This window comes from Falco peregrinus, chromosome 5 (genome assembly GCF_023634155.1).
Source record: "Falco peregrinus isolate bFalPer1 chromosome 5, bFalPer1.pri, whole genome shotgun sequence".
Lineage (NCBI taxonomy): Eukaryota > Metazoa > Chordata > Aves > Falconiformes > Falconidae > Falco > Falco peregrinus.
In genome coordinates, this window is record NC_073725.1 from 25,331,109 (window position 1) to 25,351,622 (window position 20,514).

General features: G+C 39.9%; 1 protein-coding gene across 4 annotated transcripts in view; it reads right to left on the bottom strand.

The window, feature by feature from the left end:
* Nucleotides 1-20,514, bottom strand: part of LOC101916125 (T cell receptor alpha chain MC.7.G5-like) — a 99,762-nt gene that overhangs the window by 5,895 nt on the left and 73,353 nt on the right. For 2 of the 4 annotated variants that reach the window (XM_055807066.1, XM_055807065.1), the window contains exon 3: nucleotides 12,169-12,224. In XM_055807066.1, the coding sequence (XP_055663041.1) occupies nucleotides 12,169-12,224 (56 nt within the window). Of the gene's footprint in view, nucleotides 1-10,850; nucleotides 10,927-11,136; nucleotides 11,204-12,168; nucleotides 12,225-20,514 lie in introns of all 4 variants that reach the window. The other 2 variants (XM_055807064.1, XM_055807067.1) reach the window with 2 other exon arrangements.

A 20,514-nucleotide genomic window follows, 5' to 3' on the forward strand; every position in this document is an offset into this window, starting at 1 on the left:
CTAGTGCAGCATCAGCTAAGTCATCTGAAGTACAAAGACTGCACAGAGATTCAATATTTGCAAATGTGAGTATATTGCTTCACTTACAGGGTTCAAGCATCATTCTGGTCTCCATCCCAAAAATATGTTTGTTGTTGCCTCTGTAATTACACTTGAGGAAGTCAAACCACAAAAACCATCCAAGGCCTTTCTCACAAACCTTTAAAGAGGAAGATTTCTAGCTGAACCAAGACTAAAGCTGAATTAGTAGAGGAAAATACCCAGTATATAAGGAGAAATTAAGTGTTCAATGGACTAAATAGTTCTCTAGTATCAAAACAAGATAAATTCTGAGCTTATAGCATGTGTCCACATTAAGGAAAAGTTGAGATTAAGTTTCCTTACATTTCATAGTGGGAAACAATGCCTTATTTGTGTTCATGCAGAGATTTACTCATGCATCACCTAAACTGCAGGAAAGATTTACTATGATTTCCTTTGCTGCTCCTGTCAACAATGTTAAAGAAAGATTTTGGGGGATCAGAATGAACAATTCTGCTTATCTAATCCACCCTTTAAAGCTCACAGGTGAATGAGATGGCTTAATCCATTTATCTAACCATTGTCTGGAAACAAAAAGACTTGAAATGGTTGCTCATGAACCTCCTGAGAACCTCTGTCACTTTCACAAAATACCTTTGCATGCTTTTTCTTCCAGAATCAGAGTGGGTTTTACATTTCCAGAACAAGTTTTCAATTTTATATGCCACAGTTTTAGTTTCTAGGAAAAAATTTATAAACTCTTAGAATGGTTTGAGTTGGAAGGGACTTTAAAAGTCATTTAGTCCAACCCTCAATTCAAACAATGTGAACTAAAAAAGAAGAAACTTTCTGAATTAGAGATTAGCTATTCATGTAGCACCAGCCAAAAAAACAAACAAACAAACAAAAAAAACCCCACAACAGCCACATTTGTTTAATGAGTAAGAAAAAAAGCATTCAAAAGAATCAATCTAAAATCCTAGTCTAAAAAAAAAAAAGTGGAAGGTAATTTTTATGTTGATAGCAAAAAGGCAGAAGAACTTTTGATCTTACAGTTGAGGAATTGCCTCAGATGTAGATGTCTGTTTCACAGCAAAATCATATTCTTTCCTGATCAGTCTATTTAATGGGTATATTTAATTAGATTACTTATTTGGGATTTGTGCCATTTCCAAAAATTACTCTCCTAGCTCCAGATTCCCACTCACCTCAGTCTGAATCATGCAAATACTTTAGTCTAAGCCACCTGGAAAATTTCTTCACAATGCAGTGTGAAACTAAGACTTAACCATGAACCAGAGGTATCTCTGAATTTCGCCCCCCCCCCCCCCTCAATTTAAGGCAAAACACTACTACTGTCCACCAAGACTCAGAAGTTGATATGCCAGCATCATGAACCTAAGTGTCAATGATGCTGTCTCATTTCCCACTATTCCAAATCTCCTTGCTCCATCTTCACAAGCACTCTGCTGATAAATAATCCTGGGTTCATTTTCTTTCAGCCTTAACTCCTCCACTCATCATCTAGTGTTTATGTTCATTCTCCCTAAAGGTAGACCTATTCAGAAAGACTAACCAGTGGACACTCTTCCTGCTCTCATACCTTCATAGCCCATCCTGCTCCAAATCTTATTCACCTGGGTTGACGTTAAATCTAGTCCCTCTTCCAAACACAGATGTACTGTATCTTTCGGCTTCCCGCTCAACAAGAAGCCATTGCAATAAATTCCTGCCTACCAGCTGCATATTCCAATGGCTCCTCATCCAAAATATGTGAGAAAGCTGTCTACCAGAGGATGACACACAAAGATATTTGAAATTTCATTTCATCTTTTCAAGTTTCTAAAGTATTTTAAAATATAACTGAGGAAAGGAAAGGAGTTACCATACATCACAATTGTAGCTCCCCTTCCAAATACAATTTTTCTAGTTCCTGACTGCTCACCCTGTAACATCAGTTTTTATAGATATAGTAGGGGACTTCATTTCTGGATTTATGAACCAAAATATCATGACATATGCTCTTAGGCTGAGTTTAAAAATCCACTCTCTATGGCATTTAAACATGCAAAAATCAAGTCCGAAAACTTTAAAAGACAGAAACTCTATGAAAGTGCTAAACTGTTTGTGTAGCATTCAACCATGTGTGAACTGTTTGCAGCATTCTATGTGTGACTGCACCATGCCATGACTGTAACTGCACCATGCCATGACTGTAACTGCACCATGCCATGACTGTTAAGCCTGTGTGAACATTACCATTTTTTCTAGCAGTTCTTTCCTGCAATGCGTCACTGCCACACCATAGCCAAGCACTACTTGGATTACAAGACAGCATCTCTATTCCAACTGGTTTTTGTTAAAGGAAGCTGAAAAGAAGTTGAAACAGCCTTCCACAAAAATCCCTAGTCCATCTACCCAAGGAAAAAATTATTTGCAAGTCCTAGTCTTAATACCAAACAGAAAGCTCAAACGTACTTGGAGTAACAAGAAGTTGCGTCCCAGTTCCAAATGCGAGTTTCGTATAACCCTGACTGACACACTGGTGTCAGTCTCTACAAAAATGTAGACAGGTTATTGCAATGCATGACAACCAGGTCAACAGACATTCCAGAGCAGGGAATAACTTAAGGCAGCATTGACAAAACACATTGATTTAAGTCACCATCAAAGTACCAAAGAACTCTACTAGAAAATTATCAGGAACAGAATGTTCATTCATTCACTGGTTACAACTGTGTATTACACCTTGCAGGGCAGTCCTAGGAACAATCTGCTTTTCCATCTGCAACATCACCTAAAATTCTTGTTCACTGTACTGTGTAGTTAGGGCCGCTGCCTTCCAGTGCAAGTTTCCTCCTCAATGTTTCACCATTTACTACTCACCTGGCTTGACCACCATTAAGGTTCCTTTTCCTAATGCCAGCTTGTATCCTTTTCCACCCCCATAATTCACATGACCCAGGAAAACTTTGCAAGAACCCCTTTGATCTTGGTTACAGTTATCTCCTTACACGTTTCACTGGCACATTGTAATCCTCTCTAGATCTTAGAGCTTCTCAGGCAGTTGCAAAGACAATCTGAGCCTTCTAACTCTGTCAGGATTCCTATACCCTCACTTACGTAGATATGCAGTAGCAGAAGTAAGCATTAAGTATGGCCTTGCAGCTACGACAGCGCAGTAACTCTGGATTCAAGTCCCAGTCGTGAACAGAATCCACTTGCAATATTGTGGATAATATAGTATCTGTACATCAGACAAACCAGATAAAAGGCAGCCAACTCCCATTCCAACACTAATACCAAAACGAAGCATACTGTTCCTTGGTGGGATTCTGCTACAAGCAAAAAACCAGCTAAAATGGTGATAATCACCATAAGTGGGTATTTTCAAAATCATAGAATGATTTAGGTTGGAAAAGGCCTTTAAAGGTCATTTATACCAATCCCCATGTAATAAGCAGGGACAACTTCAACTAGATCAGGTTGCTCACAGCCCTGTCCAACCTGACTTTGAATGTTTCCAGGGATGGGGTTTCTACCGCCTCTCTGGGCAACCTGTTCCAGTGCATCGCCACCCTCATCATAAAAAAAATCTTTCTAATATCTAATCTGAATCTATCCTCTTTTATTTTAAAACCATTACTCCTTGTCCTATTGCAACAGACAGAAAAGTCTGTCCCCATTTTTCTTACAAGCTCCCTTTGAGTATGGAAACGCTGCAGTAATGTCTCCCCAGAGCCTTCTCTTCTCCAGGCTAAACAGCAACAACTCCCTCAGTCTTTCCTCATAGGAGAGGTGTTCCATCCCTCTGATTATCTTCCTGGACCTCCTTTGGACTTGTTTGAACAGGTCCATGTCTTTTCTGTGCTGAGGACTCCAGAGCTGGACACCTCACCTGAACTGAGTGGAGGGGCAGAAATGCCTCCTTCAACCTGCTGGCCATGCTTCTTTTGATGCAGCCCAGGATACAGTTGGCTTTCTGGGCTGTGAGTGCACATTGATGGCTCATGTCCAGCAATATATTATATATAGCCTGTAATGGTTTTACTCCAGCCAGCAAAGTACCATGCAGCCACTCACTCACTTCCCATCCTGATGTCATCGGGAAAAGAATCAGAAAAAGGTAAAACCCATGAGTTGAGATAAAAACAGCTTAATAACTGAAAAAGTTAAACATACTACTACTCCTGCTCCTCCTTCTGATGAAAAGGGAGATAACAAAAAGAGAAGAAAACTGAAGAAACACAAGTGATGCATAGTACAATATCTCACCACCTGCTGACCAATGCCCAGCTAGTCCCTGAGCAGCAATCAGCGGCTCCTAACCAACACACCCCCCACCCCACCCCACCCAGTTTAGATGCTGAGCATGATGTTCTGTGTTACGGATATCCCTTCGGCTAGCTTGAGTCAGCTGTCCTGGCTGTGCTCCCTTCGACCTTCTTGTCCACCTGCTCACTGGCAGAGCATGGGAAACTTGAAAAGTCCTTGATTCAGAGCAAGCACTGCTTATCAACAACTAAAACATCAGTGTGTTATCAACATCGTTCTCATCTTATATCCAAAACAGCAGTGTACCAGCTACTAAGTAGAAAATTAACTCTATCCCAGCTGAAACCAGGACATAGCCATTCTGGTATTTCAATGCTTTTTCATTTATATCATGCATTTCTTTGCTTGAGTCCAATGGAAGTGGCATGCATTTACCCCTAGGAGAAAACAATTCCACATTACTTACTTGACAGAAAAGCAAAACCGGGCTTTGTCTTAGTTTATCACAGGAATGCAGTTGATGGAAAAGCACTGAAAGCACATGCTTACCAGCAGCTACCTCAAGGAAGACTGCTTGGACAGCTGCCATGGAAAAAATTCCATTGGTTAAGATGAGATGTCAGGCTACTATGACTTTGACAGCTGCCATTTCCCATATCTTGGTGTGTATCCACACCAATCTCGCAAATTAGGTAAAAAATCAGGATAAATGTACCTGGAGAAACCAGAAGTCTCGTCCCAGATCCAAATGTGAGTTTGTAACTACCTCCAAAGCCACACAATAACACAGGCCTCTACAATTTCCAGAGTGTTATTGAATGGAGCCTTCAACAGTGAAAAACTCCACCAAAAGAAATCCTATTTATCTCTAGATTAGACAGATCCATCTATCTAGGATTTTTCTTCCAACTAACTTTCTTTTCATGTGTTTTTTTGCATCTTTCAAACTTCCAAACAACTGTTCCTTAATATTCTCCTCCATCATATTTATCCCATTGCTTCCAGAAAGCCACATCACAAGTTCTATTCTTCACCTCATTCCTTGTTTATTTAGTCTGCCAGTCAGTTTCCTCTCTCAAAAATCAGTTTATTTACTATAACTTCACAGCTCACCTAGTGATCAATAGCATAATACAAACTCCATCGTCCCACTGTCTTGGATTTGCCATCTGAATTAGTCAAGAGTGATTCCAGAACAAATTTGCCGTTCTGCTTTTAAGTAGAAAGCACACTTTTTGGTATGCAATTTCTTTGAGGGAGGAAGACCATTGCTTGTTCTGCCATTAAACAGTAAGTTTTCCGTATACATTCAGGAAGCTCTTAGGTTCTACAGTGTGGCCAAAGTGAGATCTGGAGCTGCCGAATACAGACATTACCATAATAGTAAATTTAGGGACATGTAAATGAACTTAGGCAGAGCCTTGATTTATAGCTCCTTTGGCTTGTTGACAGCTTCTTATAAATCTGAGATTCTTCTTTTTCTCAGATGCTTTTGAACAGGGCCAGGAGGCTCATTTGAAATATGAGGAATTTCCTCAGAGGTATTCAGAATGAATAGTTTCTTTATATTGCTGTGTTTTTTAACTTTCAGTATGCAATTATTTTGAAATTATTTTAACAATCATTGCCATTTTAAGAAATGGAAACATTATTTTTCAAAAGTAAACCCAAAGCATTTAGGTATTAATGCTTCTGAAATTATTCTTAAGAAATTCAGAAAAATTGATATATTTACAAAAAAACATCGGTATTTCAGGATCTGCCTTACTTTCTTTCCCTTTTCCAAGGGGAAGAGTCATGGGGGTTTGGGGGGATTTTTTTTTTTCAAACACTTGTGGCAGTAACTGTCAAATCACACATTTTTTTCATGCTTTTTCATTCAAAGAAAATTATTTTGTGGTCAGGGTCACCTTTCCATCTTTCCACAGAAGTCCTTCAGTAATGAACTTTACTTCTCTACCTCTTTCCCCTCTGTCTGGGTATTTATTCCACCCCTAGATTTTAAGACTTGTCACACTGTTCTCCAACAATTTCAGAGCTTCACTTCTAATGTGCTCCAAGCTTCACATAGATGTTGAAGGGAAGATAATTTCACACTCCTCAGCACTAGCTGGCTGTGTTCACAAACTTGTGATTCTGTGATCATTCTCAAGGATAAGCTTGCTTCCTGAGATTCCAGTATGTATATAATGCCTCATAATACAACGGAACCCCCCCCCCCCCCCCCCATCATTATAACTTTACTGAGGAGTCCAAAGACCCAATACAAGCTTATATTTTGCATCTGCATACAATTAAGAGTCTTTTTATATTAAAATATTAGCAGTCACGTAAGATTCACGAAAAGTCCTTTTTACCTGCTACAGCTTTATGAGACTAGTCTCATCACTCTGCATTTTGCTGGCCCATGCTGGCTTTCCCGATTTCCCTTTCCTTCTCCTCTACATGAAGGTTTCTGATTTAGGAGCCCAATTCCTGTGAACCTTCCAAGAAAAATCCTCTTGCAGATGTAACACTTCTGCTATGGCTAGTTCATCATCAGAAACAGGGAGGGGAAAATACATATGCAGCCATGGAAATCACTTGCTCTTATATTAGTTGAAAATTTATAGTCCTATCCCTAACATATTGTGGAGTGGTGAAATAGGCAAAATAACTTGCAAAGTGAAAGAAACAGTTCCAAGAGGAATCTCATTTAAGAAGTCAGACATACCTGGAGAAACCGTGAGTTTGGTTCCAGCTCCAAATGTAAGCTTGCCATAACCCACAGTTTTACACTGTGACACTATGCTTTGCAAAATGGTGCACTGGTGTGCCCATGTACTGGATTAAGACTTGAGAACATGGCAATGCAAGGTTCTTATTGGAATAATCTAACCAACATTTTTGGCTACCTCCACAGCACATATAGTGAAAAAAACCACTTCCTTCAGCCACATTCCATTGCTTGCTTCATAATTCCTGATACTCACTAGTCTAGCTATTGTCCACCACCTAGTTAGTACTCTGTTGATTCTTTCCTCTGTCTCCACACAATAGCAGCATCTGTCAATCAGTGTGCACATACACAACTTTTCAGACAGTGTTTAGAAGCTTTCTGACTGCTGCTGTTGCATCTCACCAGTCTGTGTTACCTTTCTGCTCTATTCTCTTGGAATGTCCACCCTCCTTTGCAGGCTGCACTTCATGCTGCATTAATTCTTGCTAGGTCCACTTTGTGGAGGGATGCCACTACCAAATATGAGCTTGTCACATGCTCCAAAGTCTGCACAGTGCTTTAGAACACAACAGAAATCTCCCTTCCATCTTTCTCCAGAACTAGGTCTTCTACAGCAACACAAGTTCATCACTAATGTTTATACAGTTACACACACAAAAGCAAGGACTCTGTAAGTGCACTATATAGTCCGTTTTTGATTATCCAGAGCCACAGAGAACCTGAGTTGCCTTAGATACCAGAAGGACCTGAATAGTATGGTTATTGTGAGAAAGGCTGAAAAAAATAATGAAGAAATATCAAATATCAGAACCTGAATTGAGGCCATGCATTCAGAGAATTTTGCATCTGAGCTAGTAAATGGAAAAACAAGAAGAAAAATCCCACCAAAAAACCCACACCACCAAACCACAAAGAGAAACCAGTTGTAGCCAAACTTGGTTAATTGAGCCAGGAGTGTACAAATGTCCCAGTCTGCAGTAGCTAGTTTTGCATGATAAAAACTAGCTTAGCCTGTGGAATGTTCTGTAAAGCATGTCATACATAATGGGAAAATGCATTCATAGAAAAACAGAGATTTGGGCACAGTGCATCAAAACCTCACCCACTGGTTACTGTAAAGCCCAGCATCCTTCCTTTAAGTCTACCATAAAAGACTGCTGTCCCTGAAGAGTTTGTAAATTAAAAGGAAGACAAGACCATAGTTAATTCATTAGTTAATGAGCAAAAAATATCCAAGCACCAGTGACACCTCTCTCCCATTCTTTCTGCAAAACCTAGACCACAATTCAGTTTGCTGTCCGTCACAAAAAGAAAATGGGATTTAATTTCTGGGAAAGCAGACACAACATCTAAGCCACAGGGGAAGCATTTACAATTCCTTTCACTCTCTTCCAATGGGGGAAAAAATTATTCTGGCAGTCTTCTAAGAGTCTTTTATTTTCTTAACTATTGGGTTTTTTGAAAGCAAAAAATCTTCTGAAGAATCTACAATTCTGGCTGAAAATTTTATTACTGAAGTAGTGAAAATTTTTGCTTGAGGTTTCTGATTCAAATTCTCATGAAAGTTTCTTAGGAATTCTTAGGAATAATCTTTCTTAGGAAAGATTATACTCACAATTTTCAAAGGATTTTATTTTCTTTCCTTCAGTTGTTGGATTGTTTATCTCCAAATCCAAGCAGCTATCAGAACCGGCCCCCCCCTTTAAAGTTAGGGACCGATTTTCTTATTCATAATTTTATTCCAGATGAAGGGAAGATATAAACTACAGAGTTTTCTGTGACTATTTTTCAAGCCTGAGTGTATCTAACCAATAGTTAGGCCTTTACCTAACTTGCAAAATTCACAGGTCTGGAGAAATAAGATTAGTTCCTACTCCAAACAAGTTTATTAAAACTTGTGGAAGGAAAAGAGAACACTGAGCTTGCATAGACAATGCTGCAAGCATGAAGCTACTCATAATAGGAAACCCAGTTGCATGCACCTACTGAAGTTATCAATTTTTATGTCTTCTCTCCACAGCATGTTTAATTTCCATCATTGCTCTGTAGACCCTCTCTCCTGTTCTACAATACCCAGCAGATACTATAGTAACCAAGAGATCACTGTTGCCATTTTTTAGTAACAGCCTGCTTCTGAACTGCATTTTGCTACTCTCCCAGCAAATATTAACTTTGGGTGGATTGAATTTTCCACTGAACAGCTCATTGTCCCAAATCTCAGAAATCTTACTTGGTTTTACTGTGAGCCTCGTTCCACGTCCAAACGTAAGTTGGTAGGCATTCATAGACACTGTGTTGTTTGCCATAGCAAAAACCTTTGTACACTCCTATCCACCCCAATGCACCTGAATAACATTCCTCAAGGAAATCCCACAATTCTGCATGCACAGGCTTGCAATGCACTACGTCTAACCTCCACATCCATTGCTTATTCTTTTTCCTCTCTGCACATCAGTCTCAGTAATACCACAAGGAAGGGTCACAAGGCAATTCCCTTTCCACCTCCATCCTTGACAAATCCAAACTGGCACCATTCACTAAAGACCACTAGATATTTTCCCCATACACACACATCTCTGTTCTTGTATTTCACTTTTTTTTCACTTTCCAATTGCTTCCTTTCTGCAGGATGGACACTTTGCTGGTACACATTGGTCAAATAGGAAATCTACCACTTCTTTCCAGGGAATACTAAAAAAATCCCAAATTGCTCCACAAAGCCACTACACTTACTTTTGAAGCTAGAGTACAATACCATCTATACTAAGTCCAGCTTGATTCAGAGAAGAGACAGCTCACCTGGAGTAACATGAAATTTGGTTCCAATTCCCCATGTGAGTTTTCTTTGTCCTCCAGTAATAGCACTATGTGACAGGACATTACAAAATGGTCCTTTTCATCCAGCAACCTCAGTGTGTGTTGGAGGGCTTGGATAAAGTCAGTCATGGATCCGGCTCTGCAAGAAGCTTTAAATACTCATATAGGTTTCCACAGATCTCCTCTAGCCTCTTTTTGCCAAATACTTTTTCCCATGTTCAAATACATGGGAATAACTAGCAGGATTATAGTCATGTCATGTATCAAAGATGAGAAGAACTTACTCCTTTATGATCCCTGCCCCAAGCCACTGTTGTACTGGAATGGCAAAAAGAAATGGGAATAAAAACAGGAACACATTCTAGGGTGTGAGTAACTGATGAAGCCCACCTTCCTATCAGTCCAGATTTCTATATACAGGTAGGTTTTTTCTCCAGTGCAAGAACTACAAGAGTATTTCAATCAGTACTACACATTTCAACTAGCCTTTTCTTTTTATCACCAAGACACAGCACAGCCTTAGAACATAGCATTCGGATGAGATTGCAATATGCAGACATTAACCCACTTACTTGGCAAGACGGTGACTTTAGTACCTGAGCCAAAAGTGAATCTGAAGCCATTGACAGGACAGCAGAGCACTTTACAGATTCCCAGAGGGTTACTTCCCAGCTGGTGACACCTCCACTAGCTGTACTGGCACCAGTTTCACTTAAACCCTAGGCAAGTAAGAGGTTTTCACTAAATTTCTGCTACATTGCTACAGCCATTAGTCTGGCTGACAAGGACCTTTCCAGAAAGGCACAGCTGACACTTCTCCAAAAATTGTGAAGACCTCAGGCTGAGATTTCCTCTGTCCAGCCACAACCTCATTAAAGACTACATCTGAAAGCATTCTCAGAGCCTGTGATGGGAGAGAAGGCATTTCAGGTGTGCAAAGTTAACACAAAAGGAAGAATATAAAAACACCCTGTTTGCAAGAGGCATATGGAAGAACAATGGCAAGCTGCACACTCACTGGTCTGGATGGACAGCCTGGTCCCTGAGCCAAAGGTCAGCTTGCCAGTGCCAGAACCATAATCACACAGCATTTCCTTCCATAACAAAAAGTTCAGCAAGCCGCTGCAGAAGCAGCACCTCTCCACAAGCCTTTGCCCAGCCATGCCAAGGCTAGGAAAAACAAATCCTCTGTGTCTTCTTTCCCTTATGCCTTTGAATTCTCTTTTTGGCCTTGAGCTGGCTAAAAGTAGGAATGCAGGAAGAGGAGACAGCATAAAGCGGAGAAGCAGGAGAAGAAAACATACTTGGCAGAACGTGTAGCTTCGTCCCTGGCCCAAACTGCAGTTTTCCTACATTGCTGGTCACACAGTGCTACACAACCTAACAAGAACCCAAGGCTCAGCCTACTCTTCTACCATCCCGCAATTTCCTTTTGCAAGGGGTGGGACAAACTCCTCGGATGGGAGACAGCATTGGCTTTGGGAACCACAACACAGAGAGGAGGGAAAGATAAAAACCGAGGGATGACTTTCTTAGGCTGCTTGGGCAATACCAGTCATTCACTGGCACAGTGACTTTTCTGGACAGACTGCCAAAACAGCTTGGTCTTGGTTTGTTGTGCAAAGGAGGAAAAGGACACTCTTGCTCTTGGCTTTCTGGTTTATCAATAACCTAAGCTTCCCCAGAGAGTTCAGTTTACCTTTCCTTTCCTATATGCTTGCCCTGTGCTGTTGCTGGAGCACAGCCTTAAGACAGAATATTTGGGTGAGATGGCAATATGTAGGCATTAACTCACTTACTTGCCAAGACGGTGACTTTAGTACCTGAGCCAAAAGTGAATCTGAAGCCATTGACAGGACAGCAGAGCACTTTACAGATTCCCAGAGGGTTACTTCCCAGCTGGTGACACCTCCACTAGTTGACCGGTACTGGCAGCAGTTTCACTTATACCCTGGGCAAGTAGGACACTCACTAAAGTGAAAACCTGCTACATTTCTGCAGAGTTGTTCAATGCAGTGTAATTGCACTTTCTTGGCTTTTTTCAGGGTCCTCCTCCTTCTGGCTATCTGCTCAGCCACATGAGGTTCCTTCTTTCACTGTCCACACCTCACCTAGGCTGAAAGCAGCCTGGAGCACCATGCTCAGGACACATTTCCCCAAATATCAGAAATCCTCCACCTGGAAACACTTTCTAGCATGAGAGCACCTTGAAATAGCACCTGTGTTCTCCTTCCCCTGTGAAAGGTGACCCAGATACAACAAGGATATCTACAGGGTGCTCCAGTGGACACTCAAGCACTTTTGACAAAGGACACACAAGAAAGCTGCACACTCACTGGGTTGGATGGACAGCCTGGTCCCCGAGCCAAAGGTCAGCTTGTCAGAGCCAGAGCTATAGTCACACAGCATTTCCTTCCATAACAAAAAGCCCAGCAAGCCATTTGAGAAGCAGCACCTCTCCACAAGCCTTTGCACACCCTGCCAATGCTCAGAGGGGCAGCAGCAGGGCGACTGTGCTTCCCACCTCAACACAAACCCCGCTGGAAGCAGTGGCGTAGGATAACCTCCCCACGGGACAGCAGGGACTTTTGGGAACAGGCGTGTGGCCACTTTGACTGTCCCAGCCAAACTGAGAGCAAGAAGGGTGGGTTTGGGCCAATCCGGCACATTCCCTTCAAACAAAACCTGTCACTAAATATGGTCACACATAACTGACCAAGCACCCAGCCACACTGCTGCTCTCAGCCACCCCAAGAAAGGTCTCAAAGAAGGCAGAAAGCAGAGGAGCAGTGTTGGACTTACACGGCCTAACAGTGACTCTCGTTCCGGATCCAAAGACAAGTTTATATGCACCAGCTCCTGTGGTCACACAGCATTTCCTCTCTCAACAAAAACCTTCCCAACAACTTGGCAAAGCTGGGCACTATCAGATTAACTAAACAGTACTGAATTTCACTCACTGTCAGGTACATCCTGCAGTGAAGAACCCCCACCCCAGTCTGTCTGTGGAACTAAGAGCTCTATTGGACCTGTGGCTACAAACCGCATTTGTGAGGACTGCTGCTTCTACCCTGAGACAAAGCCTGCCCTGATGGAGAGCAGGCAGCGTGTAACCCCAAAGCCAATGAGCCACAAGCCCGTGAAGAGAGATGCTGGAAATCCTGCTGGATAGTGTTAGCTTTACCCATATGAAAGGATGCTACAAGAAGGTGGCAGCCTCTACTTGGCAATACCTGAAGTCTTGTCCCTTTGCCAAGTGTGACCTTGCCATCATTCACTCAGGGGTTTTCAGCTCAACAGGAACACAAGCTCATCCACAATCTTAGAGAGAAAGTCAACCCATACTCACATGGCCATGGCACAAAATGTCTGTCCCTCAGCAAATGTTTTTAGGACCTCACTCTGCTTCTCTGGAAGGAAGTAGGTTACTGACAGAGTTGAATTATTGAGGGCGTACCTTAGTACACCTTTCTTCAACTCAGACAATATATTAGGAGCATGATGCTATTCACACAGTATTTGTCTTCAAAATGAAAAGCCTTTTTTCTCCTTCAGTAGCTCACTATTTCCTGCTTGTTATTTCTTTTAGTCTGCTCAAGTAAATTCATTGGGAACTTAAACTTAGATTTCCTTTAAAGATTTTCCTAGTTGGTGATCTTTTTCAGTTTTTACAGAGATGGCCATTGACTGCAAGTTTTATCCTTCATTCATACGAAAAAATGCTACAAGGATTAACAGCAAAATTCCTCTGGCAGAATTAGATCAGCATTAGAAGCAGAGATCTCCCCCCCTGGACCTTTGTGCACATAGTGCAAATCTTAAAAATACCTTTCCTGATTCCCCAAACAAACAACACCTTGCTTATTCAGATCGCTTTCCAAGACAGGCAAACTTTTTTTGTAAAGAAGTAAAAACCTGGATGGAAACCTACCAGGAACATCAGAGCAAAAGGTAAGACAGTTTTTCCAGCAGAGACAAGAACTCCAGCTTATGAGCATAAATGAGGAAAAGGTTCTGGGCAACTGAAATGAAAGGACAGTGAGTGTCCCTGCAGGTCTGGGAGATTTCTGGGAACACACAGTAGTGAAGAAAAGGAGTATTTGTGGTAGGACTCCTCTCTCCAGGTGTAGAAAGCTATAACTGAGAGATTTGCATACTCTTTTTGGAGTAAAAGAAACATGCAGCATACAGTCCACTGGGATGGATGATCTCTCTCTGTCTCTCAGAAGGACAACTGACATCAATAGAAGCTGCCCAGAAAATTATTATTGTAGTAATTGCTCCAGAACCTGAATTAAACTCATTTTGAACATTCACAAATGTTGTATCTCTTAATGACATATACAGGAGAGACCAGTTCTCCAAATAGGTATTTAGCTTTATAACAATTTTTTTTTTCCCCTCATGCAAGATCAACCTTGTCCTTTGATTGTCCACAGAAGAACAATGGAATTTTAATGGCTGTTTCATAGAAAAGGGAAATAGGCTTTCCTATCCTTACTCCTTCAGGGTTTCTACCTACCAGGTTTCACCACCAGTAGCGTCCCACTTCCAAAGGTGACTTTCCAGTTGGATGCTGAATTCACACAGTGACACACCAACTAACAAAAACTGCACACAACTTTTGGCCCAGACAAGTATATGCGTTTTTCAAAATAGATCAAAGGGGAAAACAGATGTCATCCTTGTCACATAGCTTTGACCGCAAATTAAGATGTCTTTCTAGTTGTATGCCTCTGATTTTTCCATATAAATGAAGACAGAAACAACTCTGAAATACGTGAAGTAGAAAATCAAGCCCATTGCCCTGTCAGCATAATGCAGTTAAACCTCCTTGGACAGTTTTTAAGTACAACCATTTTTGCCATGGTTAGAATCTCAGCCTCACATTTATAATGTGAAACAACTATTTGTTTCAAGATTACCTGATTTCATAATTAGTTTTGTGCCTTTCCCAAAGGTCATTTCCTGGAAAACTTAATTGTTCCACAGTAATAAGTTTCTATAGAAAAACTATAAAGGAAAGAAGCCTCAGCCTTTAAAATCCAGAACACACTGTTAAGCAAAGTGAGATGAAATTTCCACCATTTTTTAAAACAACTAACATAGATGTTTCTAAAACTTCTCATGGTCTACAGAAAGAGTTTAGACAGATCAGCCAGCTAGTCAATCTCAGAAGCTAAGCCAGGGACCATACCCATAAGCAAAAGAAGCCAAGAAAAAAATAAATAGAAGTAAATTCCCAGACAACACCAATTCAAGGGCCTAATTTTTCTTGTTTGTTCAGTTGGCAATGAACCAAATAAGGGATCCAAACCTAAGTCCCAGAAGCCGGTTTCACCTAATCTTTTGAGCAAGCAAGATTTGTGCATGAACACTAATCTCAAACATATTCCCGTGCAGGGTTTTTCTGACTAACATGGCATTTGTAAAACACAAAGGTCTTTCGCTGATTTTAGAACAACAGTGATTCCTGACCTGTTCCACTCACATCAACATGGCAGAGAAGTCAAAAGCAAACCGTTTAGTGTGTGCTCTTCTTCCCCGTGCCCTTTACTTCATATTTTAAAGAAGCTCTTCCCTCTGTATTTTAAGGAAGATCTGACAAAAGACCTAAAGTACTCGGTCTTTCCTAACCATATTGGTGAAGAGATACCTACAGGCCTTTATCAGCAGCCTGGTTCCTCTTCCAAAGATTAGTCTGTCTGCATTTCCTGAATACACACTGTCAAAAGCTCCTTTACAAGAAAACCCATGCTCTTCTGCACATTTCAGGTTCCACAGCAGGAAACTCCAGTCATCAAAATAAAACTATGTCTGCAAAATACCTGTTAGATATTCCCACAAAATGAAGGCTAGCTTCTCTATTTCCTAGCAGGTTTCATGTCAATGCTTTTTACAGATCAAGAAAGATTAAGTGCCCAGAGCATGGTATGCTTTGACATAGCCAGGAATAAACTAAGAACATCTCTACAGAAATCCTAGTTAACACTTATTTTCAAATCTGTGCCTTGGTAAAGGAGAGAGAAACATTACTAGAAGCACTTCCCTCCCTGGTCCTGAACAGTTTTGCAGAGAAAGATGTAACTGAGCAGTCAGAATATCTGGCTGGGACAGCTGGTCCAGTATTTCACAGGAGCAGAACTTCTGCAGGCTCTTCTATCTCTGTTAATGCATATTAAATCACTCTTTTTTTTTTTTTTTTTTTTTTTTTGTAGGGCAGAGACTCCTCAATTTTCTGCCACCTTCTCCTCTCTCTGTTTCTTGCTCAAGTGATTCCACACACGGATAGCCCTTGAGGTTCTCTTCAGAAGGGATGTGAAAAGCACAATGAAAGTCCATTCTTTTATACTGTCTGCAATGTCTCTTTCTACCAAGGAATACCATGAAGCTTAAGCAGCTTGAGAAATGAGACAATTTTGTAGTTTGGGGCAAGATTTGTCACAGCTCTCTGGCACTCTATGCTGATTTACACTGTTTTCATTTTGCTGGGAATCTAGGCCTTGCTTCCTTTGTCTGACTGGAAACATAGCACTGTAATTACTGTAGGAAGAACTCTCCATAAGCTATTACTATTAGACCTTACAAAAAATCCAGACTTTTTCTTGCTGCTATCCTTATATTGAATATTCCACCCACCGTGTTATTTCAGCCCTAGAAGCAGTAGATATGGAAGGAGATTCCCTTCCCAGGATCAATTCCCAGCATGAGTCTCCAATACTTCCCAAGATACTTTTGTTCATGCACTTACTCGGCTTAATGATGAGTCTTGTTCCTTTGCCAAACTGCAACTTGTAATTTGCTCCTGAATTCACACATCATTTAACTGCTTTGAAAAAACCTTTCCTGCTCTGCAGTTGTACACAAAACAGGGAAACGCCTCATCTGTGATGATATCTGGACAGGAACGAATCAAAATGATCCCAGCCCAGACTTAACTCAACTTGGTCAAGAAAATCTAGGCATATATTTGAAAACCCATTAACACATTTCCATTCTGTAAGCTAACTGGACAGGAAAATGCTTGCACTCTGACTACAAACCTTTGTTCTTTGTTCCTCACTAAAAATTCAGATCTTATATGCAGACTGAAACATAAGGGAGAGAAAGAAAGAGAACCTGTCCTTGCGGTCAAATAATTAACCATACCCCTAAGAAATTTCTGTGATAGATACGCATAATTGGAAAATATGGAAAAGAGGAATGCTTATCACAGGATTCAGCAGAACCACAATTTCTCATCTATGAATCTAAGGCAGAATCTAACAGAAATAACATTCTGATCACAGATCAAGAATCAGGACTTACTAAGATTATTTAGCCTGACATCTACATATCACAAGCAGGAGAACCAAGTGTAAGATTCCTACAGTATTCAGGGTTGTCACAACAGAAGTATAATGATACTCTACTGCCACTCTACTAGCATTATGGACCAATAACTGGAGCTGGGTGCATTTCCAAAATAGCTTTGGAAAACTTCAGATAGGTATGTTTTGCTTTCATGCAGAGAAAGTGAAACTGGCCCTTCAAACTGTATTTTTGCATCCTGCAGTAAATGTGATCACCTTACCTTACTGAATTTAGGCCCCCTGGCCTTTGACCAGCATCCAGAATTTTTATTTCTTGTGTGAAAACATACACTCGCTAGAATAAACTGCTTGATACCACTGAGTACTTGTCTTATGGTTTACATTTGGATTTCAATTTCTCTTCCCCCTTAGCTTTTCTTTTAACTTCAAAGCCAGATAGATCTCCATGCCTTGAAGAGTATGGAGAGAGAAATGGGTAAAAATGCTGAGTTTTGTTAACTAGACTACACTTACTTGGTGTCATAACACCATACCCTCTGTTCAAATATCTCTTTCTTCCTTCTACAGTTGCACTGCATGAGAGTCTTCTACAAAAATAAATTCTGAAATTTGAAATTAAGAATTTCTTGGCTAAAAGCATCCTAGTGAGTCCCAGGACCTGAATATAGAGAAAAAGTTGTGTCTTTCACAAAACAAAATGAAAAAATAAACCTGTCACATACATATAAATATTTTATGGGAAGTGCTATCTAGACTATTTTTCTTCCTCAGGCATTTTTTTTAAACTAAAAGTGCAAACTGGAAATTTGTTTCCTATTAATGAGTTTGTTCTTATTTCTTTCTATGAAGTGAAAAGAAAGTTCATTTTACTTTACTGATTTCTGTTTCTCTGGTATATGCCTCTCAGCAACAGCACAAGTGACCGTTTTATCACCAGCATTCAATACACAGTTAAGTCAATCAACCTAGTAGAACAAGATAACATTTTAAGTAGCTTAAATATCTAAGATAAAAGGGAGGCCCATTAAACTTCCAATTACTTCTTAATCGCTTAGCTTTCAAGGACAATGCAACAGTTTTGAATTAGCATTGCTGAAGTCTCGAATTAGGTAGGAAATTAGTAGCTACTTGTCTCGTAGCCCCTGAGAACATCTATGTATTTTATCAGATATTAGCTTGGAAATGAAAACCTGATGCTGAAGACCTTGAATACAAACTCCTTTATAAAGGTACTTCACTGAAATCGTAAGGCCAGAACAGAATTAAACAGAAACTGGAAGTTATCCTGTCTGATTTATACTGCTGCACACTTCTAGGATGAATGTCAATTCATCACTCCACCTGAACCTCTGGGAGAAGATATCTATGACCAAAGCACAAGCACATTTCTTCATTCAGCTCTGCTGAGGACACAGAAGTTGCACTGAATGTACTGTCACTGGATCTGGGATGTTCTGAAACACTATGATCTAAGATCACTGGTTTTACTGAAAGACTTACTTGGAAACACAAACAGATGAGTTCCTCCACCAAAAGTGAACTTTCCATAACCACCAGTCACACTGTGACAAGGCACTTTATATAAACCATTACAGCAAGAATTTAACAGATTCCAAATCACCACTGAATGACAGAGTTAAATATTGCCTTTCCAAAATCTTTAGAAGCAAAATATCTTGCTGTACTGATGACTGTATCCACAGAAATTTACTTTTGTTGGTTAAAATTTTGCTAAACCAAATCTTATTACAAATGGCATCAATTTAATTCTTCACTGTCCACTTCAGTACATATTCTGGGTCTGTAAAAGCAAAGTCGTTTTACATTTCACTGTTTTTTTCTATTTAAGATATTTCAGATGAAGCATGAATACAAAAAGAGGACAGTATTTAGCATTGCAAGATTTCTCTGCAGCCATTATTGTGCCAATATATTAATTTTAAAAGAATATAGGAGATTTTTCTGAATCATTCCACACCGCTGCCCTTGTGGCACAGTACATTTGAGAAAGCCAAGGGATTGGCATAAGAAAACTCATTATTTTTCAGTCTCATGGATAGTCAGCGCAACAGAGACAAGAGTTCCTAAATCTACAAATAAATCAAATGCTTTAAAAAAAAGCACATGGAAGTTTAATTCGTGAAATTGGGTTGATATGAAAAGCTGAACCTTGGAAATGGAAGTTTGGTTGTTAGTGTTTATATATCAAATTCTTCACTTCTCACTTACTTGGTATTACAAAAATTCTTGTCCCTTGTCCAAATGTTATTTTCCCAAAGCTTCCTGTATTCACACAGCCAGCAAATGCTTTACAAAAAACATCCAGAGAAATATATTTGCCTTCTTAACTCCTTCTTTCGTAGAATAGAAGTTAAATAAATGCAACTGGATGTATTAAATTATGATATCCATAAGCTTATTACTGAATAAGACTCATGGCTTAACATTACCGTCATCCTGTAACATACGTATGTGTCCCTTTCTTATATTTCCACTTCAAATTGGAAACTGGTTTCTTCCACCAAAAAGTAATTATCACTCCATCTTATCTATACATCTGCTTTTCAACCATAAAACCATTTACAAGGCAATTCTCCATTAGGAAAAAATACCTGTTTTTACAGTTTAATTCCATTCCTGAAGGTGAATTACCAGTTGCAGGGAGAATTCAGAACAATGATATATGCAGTAACAAAAGCTTTAATGAAATTAATTTCTAATAGTACCTTGTTTGCTGGTAAACATATGATCAGCTCTGGCTTCAATTCCAGAGGTAGTTGCTCCCTGTGAACATTGCCAAAGAATGCTGCAGCCTATTGTTTCTGCTTCTGTTTAAGGATTGTGTCATATCCAATCACACGAGCAGCCATGGTCTCATCCAATGTATTGAGCTACTATGTGTGAGATGAAACCTACTTTTTGCCTGACTTGTTGGAAATGTGTAGAAATAAATGAAAGTACATACTTCTAGAAAACACTAACTTCTTACCTACTCCTATTAAAATTCTGATTGTCTGCCTTGGGACAAAAATCTATGCATGCTGATATTTTCTGAACACTAAAATTGCTGGTTGCCAAAACACTGAAAGAAATAATTGTTGGAAGCTAAAGACACCCAAAAATATTTTTCATCCATAGATTTCAGTGATCAGGGACAGCAATGACATTCATAAATTCTTAACAACATGTGATATTCCAGTGCTGTTAAATCCTAAATTATATATAAATTGAAAGGTAAATCTCTTGGAATATTGAAATGTAACGACCCATGTGTCATTCTCCATTTCCATTCTGGAAACTTAGAATAAAACAACAACCCAAACCATCAGTTAAACTCTATGGGGAACCAGTATTGGATAGCTGTGGCCC